This window comes from Fragaria vesca, linkage group LG2, assembly GCF_000184155.1.
Source record: "Fragaria vesca subsp. vesca linkage group LG2, FraVesHawaii_1.0, whole genome shotgun sequence".
Taxonomy (NCBI): domain Eukaryota; kingdom Viridiplantae; phylum Streptophyta; class Magnoliopsida; order Rosales; family Rosaceae; genus Fragaria; species Fragaria vesca.
The window spans coordinates 9,184,162-9,201,711 of NC_020492.1; the positions used below are offsets into that span (position 1 = coordinate 9,184,162).

At 40.1% G+C, this 17,550-nt stretch overlaps 2 protein-coding genes across 2 annotated transcripts; both read right to left on the reverse strand.

Annotated features, from left to right (window-relative positions):
- Window positions 1–95: 95 nt before the first annotated feature.
- LOC101310365 (galacturonosyltransferase 8-like) lies at window positions 96–2,724 on the reverse strand. Its single transcript, XM_004290130.1, has 3 exons — window positions 2,467–2,724; window positions 1,089–2,336; window positions 96–743 (listed from the first exon to the last, which is right to left on the reverse strand). Exons 1-3 carry the CDS (start codon window positions 2,629–2,631, stop codon window positions 468–470), a joined length of 1,689 nt encoding a protein of 562 aa, XP_004290178.1. The 5' UTR covers window positions 2,632–2,724; the 3' UTR covers window positions 96–467.
- Window positions 2,725–13,963: 11,239 nt separating this feature from the next.
- On the reverse strand, window positions 13,964–15,760 carry LOC101302725. Its single transcript, XM_004292309.1, has one exon. The coding sequence runs from the start codon at window positions 15,674–15,676 to the stop codon at window positions 13,964–13,966; it is 1,713 nt and encodes a 570-aa protein (XP_004292357.1). The 5' UTR covers window positions 15,677–15,760.
- Between the last annotated feature and the right edge of the window lie 1,790 nt (window positions 15,761–17,550).

Here is a 17,550-nt window from a genome sequence, read left to right on the forward strand (position 1 = left end):
GTTATGATGTGTTCGGCATTGTAGAAATGCAATGAGCTTGCAAGTCCATTAGAAAAAGAGACGCTAAATGCATTGGCAAGTACATAATCGTTTTTGACAAGCAAAAGTGCATAATATTATTAACTACAATGTTTTAGTGGATACATTTGGAAATAAGAGACGCTAAGCAGATTTACATCTTCAGGGTCCAAGAGAAACAATTCAAGGAAGTTTACTGATAAATATCACCAATTGAATAATTTAGTATCCCAAGTAAGCTTTAGGTTGTATTCACCAAATAAATCTAAGATTGACATAGAAAACAAGTATATGCTACACTTAGATTGATGCCGATCTTTTCTATATCTAATACGAACAATTGGACCTGCAAGGAGCAGCAACAGAACCCAAAAGTGGGATAATAGCTTACTAGCTTCAGGAATAGCTTTTGCATATCCTCTAACTAGCGCTTCAGCAACTTGAGTCATTTACATCCCGAAGTTGCAGCCCTGAACAAACTCTAAATCATAATCCACATGTTTCTCCCAGATTGGCTTGAACTGGTTCATGGCAATATCAAGCCAAGGCTTCATATTCCCATTAAAGTGCACGACTGCAGCATTGCGAATCTCATCCATGCTGATGCTTGGGTTATAGCCAAGTCCCAGAACATGCCATGACTTGTCCAGTGGCTTTGTAGTTGAGTAAAATGTGATCAAACCTGGGGGTAAAGTCCCCAATTTCCACAAGGTACGATTCTCGTTCTGCAAAAAGATTAACATCCATAGTTAGATCTTCTCAGTACAGCACCACCAAAGATTTAAAGCAATGAAAACAAAATCAACTGAAAGATATCCTGAAACAAATAACCAAATGACACATATCATCAACAAAGCATAACTTTCCCTTGTGTTACCATTACAGCTAATGAAGCATTCTTCATCATTCCATTGGGTATACTAAACTGGTTCATATTTGTAAAGCAGCAAAACCAACAAATGCACCTTAATTTGCAGAATAAAACAAATACGTCTATACCAAACAGATATCAAAACATTGATTTAAAATGCCAGGATTTTGGCAAGAGAACTAAGAAAATCATCACGTACCAGATTCTGCCAGTAGTGATAATCCGCTGTGCAGTTCACCCTTCGCCAAGCATCCAAATCAAAGAAATTCATTCCATAAGCCCAAGCGCAGGCATTGGGATTAAACTTCTCCTTGATCAATGGGTGTGAGAAATTCATGTACTGTGCATAACGATGGAAGGACCCAAAACATGTCTCAACCGCCCCATTCACCTTCCCATCCATATCAATCTTCCACAACCCAGTTAAGTCCTTTTGAACCACGATATCATCATCCAAAAACAGAATTCTGTTCAACTTTGGATACATTTCAGGCAAATAAAACCTCAAGTGGTTCAATATGGACAAATACTTAGGGTTCCTAAACTTCATGTTTGTTGTGTCTTTGGTTGCATTCTCGAGCTTATTCTCAAAGTAAAACTGTTGCAACTTTGCATTCTCTAATTGCTTAAGCACCGGCACATACGAAGAATTCAAGAACTTGTAATCCTCCACAGCCTTCACCTCAACTCTTGCCCCATTGTACTCCTTCAACTTGAACATAACCTGCATCGCTCCAAGATTCATCTTATCAGTCACCACATGGAACACATGCTTCCAAGGCTCCTTGGCATTTTTCACTGCCGAATTCACCACCACAGACGCGGCAATTACATTATCCGAAAATATAGCATAATGGTACAAACTCGGATCCTCCAACTCCGGCGGCGTCGGCTTCCCTTCATCCGTATACTTCTCCGGATGCGCAATCCGCTCCTCCATCAACCGCATTGCCACACAATGCAAGCTTTTGGGGATCGACTTGGCGGCAATCAAGCTGGAGAAAGCCCCCTGCTTCTTGGCCTTGGTCAGCTGCTCATTCACTTGAAAAATAGTATCTTTCAGCTTCTGAATCTTGAGCTGGTTATCGAAAGACTCTTTCGCCTCGGCGATCACTTGCCTAGTGACCTTAATCCGCTCCTTCACTTCCTTCTCGAACTGCCGCAACACCGATTCATCAATGGAGAGCCCATCGGACTCGAAAAGAGCCCGGTACGACGGCTTGTTCATGAGATCGGAGTAGTTCCGAGAGAGATCAGCGAAGATCCTGACCAGCTTGGCGTTCTCGAGCTTCAGCTTCCGAGCATAGCTGGCATAAGCTAGGGCTAGAGTTCGATGATCCTCGGCCTGCTTCCGGATCTGGTCCAGCCGGGGCTTTAACGGGTCGGATTTCAAAGCCAGCACCGACCTTCTTGTCGATCCCAATCCAAAAGAACCAGAATTGAAACCCTAAATCCCCAAACCAACCACAAAAGAATCAAACTTTGATTACAGCGCCGGAATCAGAAATGCTCACCGGAAAAATCGAAATTCTACCAAACTTGAAATCCGATTAGAGCAGTTGAAGTAAGAGACTTACCAAGGAGTCGAGATCGGAGGAGTCGCCGGTGGAGGGAGTGAAGACGAAAGTGAGGGAGGAGAAGAAGAAGATGACGGCGGAGGCGGTAATGGCGAGGGCAAGTAGTCTGAAAGAGGAGGATGCTCCGCCTCTGGTGGCGGTGCCGGAGAGTCGAGGGTACGCCATATTTCGGGGTTTTGGGTTTGGCTGTCACACTTCCACACTCTCAGACGAAGAAGAAGACATGAAATTTGTATCTATGATCAATCAAATTATGAAGTGTAAAAACGCGGATTAGAGAGAGTGCGAGATTTGGCGGTGCTTATTATAATCTCAATCGAGTGGGGTGACCCAAGTAGATATGTGTTTTCTTTGACTTGTTCACTTGTTCGTTAGTGGTAACTTGTTGATGTGTTGAAAAACAATTTTCAAGTACGCAGAATGTTTATAATCATGCTAATTGCCTAAATGAAGACTCTTTATTGATTTGATGGTAATTTTAGTGGTTTATAGGACAAGTTTGCGGCCAATCTCAACAAACGCGCTCTCTCCTCCTACTCTGGTTAATCCTTTCCAAGGTTACTCGTCGGCGTCTTCTTCAACTAGGGTAGGGAGCACTGAATTCATGTTCACAATTCCTAGGCTTTTGCTATTTGAACTTGCTAAGCAAATGGACAAGTTCAAGTCTCCTCCTTACTAGCATTGGTAATATGGGTAATAGTAATGTTGTGATTAGTTGTGAACCAAAAACAGGAGTGAAACGAGATGCTAATCTATCACTCATGCTCGAAGTGAGGGAGCTCCTTTGGGTGTTATTCCACATGATCCGGCCTTTGCACCTGAGATGTCTCTTCCATTTGAGAGTTGGAAGATCAAGGTATCACTTGTAAAGAAGAGGAAAGTGGGGCGCCCTATCGGTTCTAAGAACAAGAAGAAGCTAATACGTAAACCCTTGGAAGCTGAACTCGGGAGGCCTTAAGAAAGCTAAGAAAAGGAACTTTGGATCTATAAGGTCTCTAGTGCTGTATGACTCCTTTGGATCACTACTGACATGGTGGATGGTCAATATGCAGACACATCAGGTATGGCTCAACCTGGAGCAATGGAGGATCATGTGAACGTGACTGCGTCTTCGACCCTTTCTATATAAGGTGGTTCCGGCTTATGGAATAAGAGTTAAGATTTCCTAACAAGTTACTTGTTTTTCTTGGATATTTGAGGTTACATTCTATTTTGTTTAACATAGAAATTGTCTAAGTTTGCTAGGTAATTTTGCATGGTTTGCTTATACCATGGCCTGTGAGGGTAGACTATGTTCATATTGTTTTCCTACTTTTTTCATAAAATATAAGGCTTGACGTCCTTGATCAGGAAAAAAAATAAAAATGCAAATTAATAATAGACAACAAACAGGCTTATTGTGGATTTCAAGATGTAGACTAGATGACTATATTTTGTGTTACACCATAGTTTTCTTTGTCATCACTCATTAGCATTAGATCTAGAAGGTAATCCTAAGATTGTTGCCAATTTGATTTTGATGTATTTGGCAATGTGTTAAAAATTTCAAACTAGAGAATGCAGAGCTAACCATATATAAACTAGAGAGTAAATAAATGACTAGAAACAAACTAAAGCATCAAACACTTCTTGGCATATACACACTATTGTTCAAGACATCAAGCTACTAGCAAGCTTCACAACTTCAAAGTGTTAATTTCCAACACATCTGGAGAGAAGCAAACTTCTTAGCTAATGCGGTCATTTCTCATGGACGCATACACCTCACATGTTATTAGTTGGCATAACAGCCTACCTCTTTTTGTTCTTCATGTTGTAGATTTTGATTTTCTTAACCTAGGTTGTTTTAGGGGTTCTTTGTAATTAGTTTTCTTCTCATTGAAAAAAATATATAAATAAAAAAAATTAAAGCAACGACTTGTATACAACAATACATGGTAATAACACATGTACTGTACATTGGAAACAAATAAATAAATAGTCAAATAAAAAAATTAAAAACGTAAGTCAATAATAGGACAGAACACAGTTTTAGACTTTTAGTGCTCTATAATTCTTCACTCAGAAGATTCAAAACTACTACTTCTTGAAATTTTATTTTTATCACACATATACCTTTCAGTTTATTGTAAAACATCCATTCTAAAAAATAATAATAATAATAAAAAAATGGTTTATTGTAAAACATCAATCTTACTCCATATAACCTAGTGCAACATTAGACAAGACATTTATATGTTCACCATCACGGTTTATCTTCTCGACAACGATTGGCTCTTGAGCAACCGCGGTTGTACTCATTAGCAGGCGTACGCTCACTGTTAGTTTGACAACCTGGGTGCGGACCACCGGGTCTTTGGCACGGATCAAGAACTCCAGGGTTAAGAAATTTCCTATCAGCAACGACTCCATGGTTCAACGCCACCATAGTAATTATGAGCAAACAAAAGATCATTGACTTCATGTTTGAGAACCCCATGAATTTTCTTTTGGCTATAACATACACAGTTCTATCGTATTCCCTTAATGTTGGTAAAGACTATAAGCCATTAACTATTTATATGATTTTTGGTTGTGGATTTAAGGTAGAAGTATGAAGTTTAGAAAATTTGGGTTTGTTTTTGGTTAGTTTGTTATCTTTTGCTGCTTTTTTTTGGTAAATTTTAACTAGAAATTCTTAGTTTAGAGAAAGCACACGATCACACGATCGGACAATAAGGGCTTTAACAAATTATATGGTAAAAGGTCAATAAATATTAATTATCATACTGTTAATTACGCTTAAGTAAAAAAAAATCATAACGAAAAACTAGACTTGCATAGAGATATTGTAAACAAGTAACAAGGAGTAACTGTGAGACTATGAGTTGTTACATGAGAAAGAAATTGCTAGTGAGTTAAGTGAGGTAAAGGAGATGGGGATTGTGGTGGTCGGCTAGATTTCACTCACTACATGCAGGGCTGGTCGGCGGGTTGGTAGGCTACCACAAATCCGGAGATGGACAGATGGGAAAGAGATCAGGACGGCTTGGCACGGATCGAACTAGGTATTTTCGATCTGGATTGGTTTCTTTGCGTCTGATATAGGCACGAGCCCAACTTATGTTGTGGCCTTCTTGAGGACCGATGTGGCTAACAAGCTCTAGTTGAAGGGGGTCCGGCTAAGGGACTTGGATCCTCTCCTCATGTTTGTGTGCTCATATTGCCTCATAAGACAGCCTCAGCCGTCCATTTTAAATATATGGTCAAGATGTCTTTATTTTAGGTTTCTTTCATCTCCTCTCTCTCTTCTCTCTCTTTCTAAAATCTCGTCTGATCTAAACTATATCGAACAAAAAAAAACATTTTCTCGTCTCTCTTCCTCACATCTATACCAGAACCCAGAAGCTCATGTCTTTTCTCAAAAATATAACTCGTGCCCCAATCGAGGCTAGAGCGGGACGGGCTTTGACAATTCAGTGTCGGAGAAGAAGAATCCAACTAAGAACCGGATAATATCATCTTAGACGACCGGAGCAAGACCCCAAAATTCGCTGTCGAGTCACCAATTAAGAACCACGCCTAATCTGAAGTAGAAATCGAACACGAAATCCTATCTCAGAGTGAGATTTCAAATGGTTTTGGGATGATTTTATTTCAGATTGGAATGATTTTTAGATTGGAATGATTTTTTCTCATCTCCTCTGTCTCTTCCTCAAAATCTCTTCCGAGATAACCCATTCTCATCTATACTTTTTTTTTCCTGAGAAGCTATACTTAATTGAAAAAGAACAACCTATTCTCATTCATACCTGAGCGGCTGAGCTCATATGTACTTTTTACTCAGCATAGCGAATTATCAATCCAACATTCTCAAGCTCCTTGAAATTACATAAAATGAATTTGTAGTTTCAATTATGTTCGAACATAATCTCCATATGCATGTCCTCCGATGTTAAAATTACACGAACAACTATCTTCAAAAAGTCTCCTGAAAGGCTGAAATGGTTTTACTGCTAACATTATGCGGATAAGAATGAAGTTCTATCTAGCCTCGCTTAAAATCAGATTCTTCTTTTTGAGTTGCCAATTCACACAGACCTCAAATTAAAGCACCCATCATAAACCCATTAAACAACCCATTACTCCCTCACCACATCAAATTGACAAATTCAAGTCCACATCCTCAGTGCTAGTCCTTTCCCTACAATTCTCATCGGAGGACTGCTCGCATGACTCGGAACCCCAAAACCACTTGAAATCTCACTCTGAGATAGGATTTCGTGTTCGATTTCGGCTTCAGATCAGGCGTGGTTCTTAATTGGTGACTCGACGCCGAATTTTGGGGTCTTGCTCCGGTCGTCTAAGATGATATTATCCGGTTCTTAGTTGGATTCTTCTTCTCCGACACTGAATTGTCAAAGCCCGTCCCGCTCTAGCCTCGATTGGGGCACGAGTTATATTTTTGAGAAAAGACATGAGCTTCTGGGTTCTGGTATAGATGTGAGGAAGAGAGACGAGAAAATGTTTTTTTTTGTTCGATATAGTTTAGATCAGACGAGATTTTAGAAAGAGAGGGAAGAGAGAGAGGAGATGAAAGAAACCTAAAATAAAGACATCTTGACCATATATTTAAAATGGACTGCTGAGGCTGTCTTATGAGGCAATATGAGCACACAAACATGAGGAGAGGATCCAAGTCCCCAGCACAAGCGTAAAGCTGTCGGCGGAGACAGTAGGGTCAGGTCAATGGTAGCTGGTTGCACGTGATCCTCTTCTCCCTAGGTTTGTTGCTTGAGCTTGGGCCCTCTTTCTTGGTCCAGTTTAGGCTATTTTATTTACTTTTAATTGTGTTTTTAGTTCAATATATATATATATATATTTTGGGTTTAGGGTTGGTTAGTTTGTGGCTTTATATGGTCAATAAACCCATATGTTGTAGGGCGACGTGGGCTATGTCCTGGAAAGTGCACACTAAGTGTTTAGGCTATTTTATTTACTTTTAATTGTGTTTTTAGTTCAATATATATATATATGTATTTTGGGTTTAGGGTTGGTTAGTTTGTGGCTTTATATGGTCAATAAACCCATATGTTGTAGGGCGACGTGGGCTATGTCCTGGAAAGTGCACACTAAGTGTTATGACTGGTTTACTGAGACAACGAGTTCCTTGCTCAGTCAAATGATCGTAGAGTTCCATTGTGTTTTCCTCATACTTGAGGTTTGGAAGGCTGAAAGTATAGCCTGTTTTGTGTATGTTGATCTTTTACGAGGATGTGATTCTTTTGTGCTTGTGAGTCGTTTGTTGGTTACAACTGTTTGATTAATAGAGGGATGCATTTCCTTCTGTTTTTATTGGTCGTCGAAAATTGTGAAATATTGACGACGACGTTGACTCATTCTTTGTTGAGTCGGTAAGTCTAGAAGGACTTGATTTTTGATTTGGTAGGTAAGTATGCCTACGTTAGGACTTGAAGTCCTAGAGGAAATTTTATGTTTATACAGTAAAATATAGTATGGACGTGAGATGTCCATAGACCTGTTGTGGTGTTATATATGTAATGATGGGATGATATATGACAATTGCAAGGATATGTCTTAGTTGGAATTGTATGTGTATTGGTGCTCATCAAGACCAATATGACTACATGATTATGAAATGGTCTTCAGTAACACTATGGGTGTCCATAGTAGTGTGTTGCATTGCTATGTGACGAAATTGTGAAATAAATTGGTTGATATGCTAAAGGGATGAGAATTCAATGAGACTTTGATTTTAAGATTAAGTTTGGAAATTTAACCAATTGAGTTGGGATTGTAAAAATGATCAAAACATGGAAAGGTGATTCGACGAATATTAATTAGTCATCGAGATTACGTATACTTGTTTCCTAAGTTGTTATTGAAATGTTGGACATTAGGGACTCCAGTTATCTAGGAGCTAAATGCTCGAGATTCTCGGAGTTCGTGAGGAAAGCCTCGGATTCCAGGTAGGGGACCCGGAACTTCCTTGATTATTCATTTTATAAAATGTTTATGCATATCTGAGATTGCATGATCTAGTTATCCGATAAAAATATAATAACCGGTGTTATGAGATGTTGATGGCTTCAGAGTGAGAGGAGCATATCGATTACCTTGGGTTCGATCCCCTAAACCTCCGGAGGGGCCTCTATGGACGGAAGAGTGTCTTACATCCCTTGTGGAGTGGGTTGTGGAGTGGCACTGCTTCTAGGCGATAGGGCATTTTTGGACACTGTTGCTACACTTACATGTTGTACACATATATAGTGAGGTAAGTTGGATAGTGGGTCCAAATATTTGACCGGCCATCAGGTACAGATTTATGGCGCCACATTTATTTGAAAATGAAGGGTGAAATCTCAACATAATTGGAAAGCAAATATACAAAGTTTTATGACTCCACATGAGTATTAACTTTCTGTCATGTCTTAGTCAAATCAAATGGACTTGCCAGATAATGCCCTCTTTGCTAAATGGTTCTTATTGTTTTTAGGTGTTCTTAGATTATGGGGTTTACGTTCAATGTCCCCTCATCTTATATTATGAGATTTCATTAATTGTAATGCCGTATATTTGTAAAATAAATAAAAAGTAAAAAAAAATATATATATATTTTCCTTTCCATTCTCTGAATCAAACAAGGCCAATACAACATCTAGTATTGAAATATACTTGCTCTTTCTTCTTTCTTTAAGGTTTCGACTTAGGAGTTTAGGATAACGAGCACATAAATCGACGAGGAGCTCTCTTCATCAAATATGGTAGAGGCTCTGCCCTGCCATATGGCTTGAGCATAGTGTCACGGTGGGATGGGTGCTTCTTTTCGCCATTGGTTGTAGTGTCAGCAGAGTTTCTCTCGTCAAAGTGAATATGTGGAGCAAGCTTATGTCGTCTTGAAGATGTGGGAGAGTCGTTGGGATGGAGGCAGTGGTCATCGAGGTAAAGGCATCAGGGTCACCGTCTAGTCGTTAGGTACATGGTCTTTGTCAAAGTTTTGGTCAGTAGGTGGCACTCAAGGAAGTAGAAGAGAAGGCCCTAGGAGGATCAACCAACAATGACACTTGTGAAATTGAGGTTAGGCCTAGGTCTTGAAGCTTAGGCTCAATCTTGGGCATCAAAGGGAGGAGATGCATGGGAGGTAGGTTTTGACTTGGGCTTACGGGCTTGGGATCAGGTTAAGGCAAGCGGAGCCCTAATTTAGGGTATTAAGCACTCACAAGGAAAGAGATATTTCTATGACATTTTTAGTTTCTTATATGTGCTTAGATAGAAGCTCAAAAGAGCGTAATCATAAATTAGAGTTACGCTCCAGGTATATTATAACTTTATATATAAAAGCTTAAAAGAGCCTAATCACACATCCAGATAATATAGGTGGAGTGTAGTCGAATTACGAGAAATGTATGCTAGCCTAAGGTCAGACATCCATAAAATACTCATATGTTGCATGCAGATTAAGACGTTACGGTAGTACACACAATATTAAATGTCTCGGTGTGCACTCATATTTCATTCCCCGCTACTTAATAACATGAATCATGATTCAGTAACTACTTTAGAGTCTAGACAATTCAATAATGTGAAATTTGTCGTGGTAAACATTTTTTGATAAATCAAAACCTTCAGGGTCCCAAATGCAAAACCCTTGCAGCCTAGAGTTTAATAGTTTGGCTCACAAGAGAGTACATTTCTAACTAAATTTTCAATATTAGTCTGCTTTGAGGCCTTCCCCTTTTAGTCTATATCTCTATTGGGTTCTTGGAAGACTTTTAATCCTAACCATGCTTAGGCCTCAAAATTGATGAGTACACCCAACCCCAGTTGACCTACACCAATTATGTCCCCCACCTCATTTTAGAAAACTGCCATATATGTCGCAGCACAATCCGCAAGACCAACATGGCTCGTCGAGCTTCCAGTCTGGAGCAGTTCTTATAAGTTGATCATTCAAGCTGCCACACTCAACCCCTCCAAAGCTATGCCAAATTTTCCCAACCCCTTGTATCCCGCATCATTTCTGGTCAACCAGACCTTCCAAACCGCCAACCCATCAAATAAAGGTCTCGCTCATCCTCACTCTCCATATCTTCAGCCACATGTATAGTTTTAATTGCTCTCTTTGGGGCCTCAAACACCCGATCTTAACCAGCCAATTTGTATTGAAGTCGATCCGGCAATGATTAAGGACCATGAAAGTTTCAAATCTTTGGTCTTGTTTGGTGGCTTTCGGGAAAAGCCAGCGTTGGAGAGTAGAAATTAGACAACAAGGTGCGGAGAGGGTTCCTCGACTCTGCATTTGGATCATCGAGCACACACATGTAGGTTTCGGGAGCTAAACCATTGCGACCTTTTAACGTATATTGTTATTTGGTCAGCTGGTGAATATTTTGCTGACAACGTCATTTATTGTATTTGGTAGTGTGCAGTTGGTGATCCAAAAATTGTGTCACCTAATAATAAATTTAATAGCAATAGTTGACATCATAGCGTGCTTAATCTTAAGTTCTCAATCGTTGATGGTGTTAGTGAGTAGAGAATCGAACTGGGAGAGTTTATTTATTTATTTTTATTTTTTATTTTTTTGAAACAAAGGTGGGTTTAAAACCCGTTGTATTAATAGTCGCAAGCCAGAATGGCACCGATACAGACCCCAAGGGTGATTCACATACCATTACATTAAAGCAATTCCGCTCATCAAAGATGAGCCTAGAAAACAATAATCTTACCCCTACATAGAGATAATTTTGCATGAAAACTTCCGTTGCCAAGACGCTCAATTGCGGTGCGTCAGAAGTTTTCACTATTTAGATATAAGGAAACATTCGTAATTTGCAGGCTGACAATCCTATCTAGGGTTCCTAGAAACCTACATATGAAAATTATTGGATATAAACTAGCAAACACTAATTTAAAACCTTATAGCGAGAGCGAGAGCGGCCGCAAGCAAAGCCCTCATCATGTCCGGCGGCGAGCCGTTTTGCCGTCGTCGGACGGGTGCTAATCAACTCCTCTGTGGGTCTGACATCGACGAGGCACTTCAGTAGTTTCGAGGAGTCGCGAATAGCAAGGTAGGAGAAGAGGGAGAGGGAGACCAGTTCGATGGTTGGATTTCAGGAATTTCCTCTCTGGTTGGTCGACGGAGTGGGCTATGGATGAGATCGTGGACGCGGTCGGGAAAGGATGTTGTGGTGTCGTCGGCGAGTCTGATCTATCGTCGTGATTTTGTCCAGATCTAGGGTAGAGCTTCTAGATCCGAGATGGGGCAAATCTGTGGTGGTGGTGAGGACTAGACATGGGGTGGTGCGGCTATGGAGGCGGAAGATGGGTGGCGGTCTATTAAAGCAGGAGCAGCGGAGCAGGTGGTGGTGGTGGTGGTGGCTGTCGGCAAATTGGGAGACTTTGTGAACAAGTTTAAGAGGGATATATTGTCTAATAATGGACCACTGATAAAGAGCCAAAAACCTTAGAGCGGCTAAGAGAGATATTGAACAAACATTCCAGTCCGACGACGAGCAATTTTGCTGTCGTCGAACGGGCATTTGACGTCCTTTGTGGGACTGGAGTGAGAAGGATCATCTTCTCTATGTCATAATCTGGGAGGTTTCTATGGCGATAGTTGAGGAGAGGAGAAGGGAGATCACAACGATGGTCGAGTTTTGGCGTTGTCGATAACGGAATTTTATTAGTGCAAGCGCAAGACTGGAGGTCGCGTGGTGGTGCCGAAGCCGTGACTGTGGGATTTAAGTTGGAATTGCAGCATCTGCTCAGGTTTGGATGGTCACAATCTAATATAGAGAACTCTTGAATGAAAATGGAAAAGAGATGTAACTCCTGTTTATTCGGAAATACACTTTTTAGTTATTAGGAGAACCCAAGGACTCTATCGGATTCGGGAAACAGCTCTCAGAGATCTTTTTTCCTTAAAAAGGGGTCATTTTCATTGTTACAGTACCTGCTATTAAAAAGAGGTACGCACTAGCGTTTTGTTATACCCCCACTAGTAAGGGGGCTGCTAGTTGTAGCAGCGGAGCAGGTCAATGGTGCTTCGATGACGACATGCTCATGGTGGTATCGTGTGTCTCGTGTGGTGGTTCTTCGGCGGAGGGCGACGGCTCTGGTCAGATTAGACCAGCTTGTTTCTCTTCTCTCATGGGGTGAGACTTTGGGTTTGGGCCCTATTTTTGGGCTCGGCCTGGGTTAAGGAAATAAATCCATATAGGACAATTATAATTTTGGTTTTATTTTTCTGGTCCGTTTCATTGGGTCATTGTCGGGCTGACTTTAATTTATGTTTTGTATTTTCTTTTATTTTGGATTTACAATTGTTTTGCACTTAGGTTCTTAATAAACCCGTACCAACTTTGGGTAGAGATGGTTGGACTATGTCTGTGTAGGTGCAAACACTGTCTTGTCTGTCTTAATGAGATGACGAGCTCCTTATTTCGTCAATTGGTCATAGTCACCTAGTGGTATGATAAAACTTGGTGTCATCGGTAATATTTTCATGTGGCAACATAGTGGGAAAACTCATAGACATAGTAATTTATGGCTCTGCATAAGCATTATCTTTCTGGTATGTCGCTAAAATAGTTAAACAAATGGAGTAGCAATGATGCACTTTGTGCTAAATGGTGTGTGTTAAAATGCATAAATTCTATAGACATGTCTAATATTATTTTAGAGATTTACACACAATGTCCTACAAGCTTTTGTATTTAACTTCTCTTCTTCTTGTATTAGTCTTTTCTTAATGAAAAAGAATAAAGAAAAGAAAAATAACAGGTATTTGTTACTGTGTTGGTTTTACTGACCATGTCCGTAGTGTCGGTTTCATAATTACTTCATTTACTTGAAAGCCTTGGCTGGCTGGGCATGTCATTGTCGTGCTTGCTCATGCCCACACCGTGAGAAGATCATCAAGCTATAAGGTATGGTTAAAGTTACATAAAATTATTGTGGGGTGCAACTCCTATTTGGTTTGTCTCGCAAACGAGCTACAACTACGGCACGCCATGTGACTTAGTAATCCAAAGGGGACTCGCCATTATTAACCACCAATTTACAAAGTACTAACTCTCCGATTCTCCATTTGTTCTAACAAATTAGGGCAACTTTGCTAGAGATGCATCGAGCGAGTTTTCGGATCGTTATGCCTTCTCGTGCACAAAGTTGGGTGCGCGAAGACCAGTTGACTTTCAATCATGCCAATTAGATCATAGTAGCTCTCTTCATAAATGAATTAGGCCATGGTACGGAGTCGGTCACTCATTCGGTACAAATGCATCAAGGAGAAATGGAGAATGGAAGCAGGAAAGTAGATTCTTATTTCTTAATTAATTAACATGTAGATGAAGACAGTTTATATCTTAATTAGAGTGGAATGAAAAACATGCATTTGTGGTAAAAACAAATAAGACATATTTACTTATGCATGATTTTTACTCGGTGCACATAATTTTACTACTTAGCATTATAAAAGGTGAAAAAAGGTAAATCAATGGTACCCTTTCTTGCTATGCTTGGTTACATGGTGCAACCATCCAAACCCTTTGAGTGCCTTTGTAATCTTGACAAGATTTGGCCTTCCCATATGCCCCAAATTCATCTTCCCTGCTGAGAACTTCAATGCCTGCAAGCAGCACAGTTGCCCGTTATCCAATTCTTCATCTTCTTCCTCTTCACCATCATCGCCATCCACCTCATTGTGGTCAATCTTATTGCCATTGATCTTCTTCCCCTGCTTCTTTGACTTGCTCTTGATTCCCTGCAGAGCTTTACCTGATTCTGTTTCATCATATGTCTCCCAAAGCATGTCCATTCCTTCACCTCCTCCATCCACATTATGATGCCTCTCCTCAAAAAGCTTGCATGCCAATGTCCTCCTCCACTCTTTTTCTTTTCTCATTGAACCAAAACTCCCAAGATTTGGACCCATAATTTGAGAATCCTCCATAGCTTTCTCACCAGGACTTCCAAGGTTTGATCCTAGAAATTGGGACTTAATCACCATGGATTTGGATCTAAATCCTCCATCATTAGCACCCAAATCTCTATCCTTGGATTCTCTCCTAGTTAATCTTTTTTCTTCTCCATCTTCAACTTTATCGAAGTATGCGCTCAGGGGCTTGACCTCTTTCTCTTCCTCAACTGCTTTTTGAATCAAAATTACACTAGCTGCTTCCAACACATTACCAGTACTTCCTTTGCCTTCAAGACTGGAACTTTTATCAATTGGTGCATCTGAGACTTGTGATGAGCATTGTTTCTCAACTAGGTTCTCTCTAGTTTCCTTTAAAACTGCACTTGAAGCTTCAAAGAAATAATCAGTACTGCCATTGCCTTCAGGGCTGGACTTCCCATCAATTGGTGCATCAGAGACTTGTGAGGAGCATTTTTTCTCAATTGGGTTCTGTTCCACAGCTGCACTTGAAGCTTCTGAGAAATAACCAGAACTTTCACTGCTTTCAGGACTGGATCTTTCATCAAATGATGCATCAAACACTTGTGCTGAGCTGTTTTTCTCATCTTGGTTCTCTTCCTTTTCTTCCCAAATTGCACTTGCACCTTCCAAAATATGACCAGTTGTGCTACTTCCTTCAAGACTGGAACTTTCATCAATTGGTGCATCAAAGGCTTGCTCTGAACTCATTTCCTCAACTGATATCTCTTTAATTTCTTCTAAAATTGCACATGCAGCTTCCAAGAAATAACCAATACTGCCATTACCTCCAAGACTGTAACTTTGATCAATTGGTGCATCAGAGGCTTCTTCTGAGCTCATTTCCTCAACTGGGCTCTCCCTAACTTCCAAGCTAGATGTGTCAAACACAATCTTATACACTTCAAGCTCCTCAAAAGATCCAAACTCTTCATGATCATCACCATTGCTGTGATCCACCTTAGGGTACTGCAATTTTGCTACAACAGTTTGGTAAGTGGTGACAAGGCAACAAGTACCCACCTTGATCTTGGGCAAATCAGAAGTGGAGTTGGGAGAGACAGTGAGGTAAGCTAGGACAAGTAGAGCAGTGGTGACAAACAGAGGAGATAGGAAAGACAGAAGCTTGAGGAGGTATGGTGAGAAAAATATGAAGTAAGAAAAGTACAAAGGATGGGACAGAATGAAGAAACAGACACGGAAGAAGTCAGCTAGGAGATCAATGCTAGAGAAATTTGAGTTCTTGGAGGAGAAAGAAAGTTCAGACATGTTGATGTTCTTGGGGGTCTAAAGAGAAATGAAAAGGGTACGTGGAGATAGTGATCAAGAAGAATGGAGGTGGGGGAAGGTTGGTTTGCTCTACTCTGTTTGTTGTAGCAAACAGAAGAGGAAAAGTGTGAAATTGGAAGCGAGAGCGCCGTGAATATAGGAAATTGACTGAATAAGTATCAATGTAGGATTACAACAAAAGCTACTTCGGATTAATAATCCAAAAGAAGAAAACATGTTTTGGAAACTTTCTTCTTTTTCTTTCTCTTTTCCTTGTCCCATCTACAACCACAACCACCAAATGATGCTCCTTTTCTAATTCCGATTTACCTAACTGACCCTCTCTGCAACTTTAGCCCTCATCAGATCATTGAAGACTAATTATTCATGTGCAAGTAGATGGTATCTATTACTCTGTGTTTATATCTAATTAACTGATGCATGGTGTTGCTACACCAAAACTAAAGACCGAGCGGTATCCAATGAGGTAAGCAGAAAGAACCTGGAGATGTTTTAAGAGAGCCTATTCAGCGCACCCGTCATCTCCACCGTCGATTTTAACGCGGACTTAACAGAGCCTTTTGACTTTTTCAAAATAGACGGTGGAGATGACGGGTGCGCCACTCACCCGGGTGCGTTGTATAATTTTCGATGTTTTAAACATGAACTAGTAGAATCATGAAGGTAGCGCTGTAACTGATCAACCACCCAACTGTAGTCATAACATGAAAATTTAATTGGCATTAGGGTTTAGACAGTGAAATGCTCTTTGTCTAGCTAGATTTATACGACATAAATTGGGAAGTTATAGGTTGGTGATATTTCAATGCAAATCAATAGAATTAATGACTATTCGACTGCTAGGATGCAAGATCTTTTGCAAGAGATAGAACATTACCCCCCAGAAAACTATTTCACCAATATATCTGTTAAGGCTAATCATGCATATTAAAGAATAATTAGCACAGATCAAGAATTATGTAGAACCAAATGCCCACGGGAAATTAAAGCATTGTGTAAAACTCATTAACTCAAACAAACACCAACCCACCACCGACTGGTGTTTACTCCCACAGTTACTAGCTTCCTTCAAAACCAAGTCATAGAAATCAATCTAGGAAAGGCCACACTGAGGGGACAAATAAAATCAACAATCTGTATGAAAGGAGTTTGATATGTGATATGGGAGGTTAGGAAGGAAGGGATAGCTAAGCTTGGGTGCACATGGGAAGTCACTCATGGATACTCAAGTGCTTGCCATGCCAATGTGCCATGTATAGTCTTGGTATTCTAGCTTTTTCACCTTACAAACCAATGGACCCTTCTTTTATTATCTGTAGTCACTCTCTTCTACTCATGATGATGAATGATCCGATATGATCATATATGTTTACCGACAGTCAATTTGGCAGATTCAACCTTTCGTTCTTATATGCTTTTGGGTTTTGAGTTTTGACTAGTGAATCACCCTTTCTAGTAAAGTAGTGATGTAGGGCTTCCACTGCTAACAGAACCCTTTGGATGCTTTGTGCAGTGGTTGAGCTAGCTAGCTTTAATAGTAACGTTAATGGTATGTTAATCATGCCTTCAATTAGCTAGGGTCCCTCTCATGAAAAACTAATTCAATTCAATCATGCAATGTTACACATATTATTATATCGTAATGATACACAGTAGTTGCAGAGACAAACTCACAGGCAGTCTATAAGACTATAATGTACTTGGTTAAAGAGGGGCTGGACACTCGTTCTAGACTCCAAGAGTTATTAGCTTACGATATGTAATTGTGTGCCATGCAATCGATGAGACAATAAGGTACATTCTGCTAACCAAAAGAGAAGTCCATTGTATGACAACAACATTAGTACATGAAC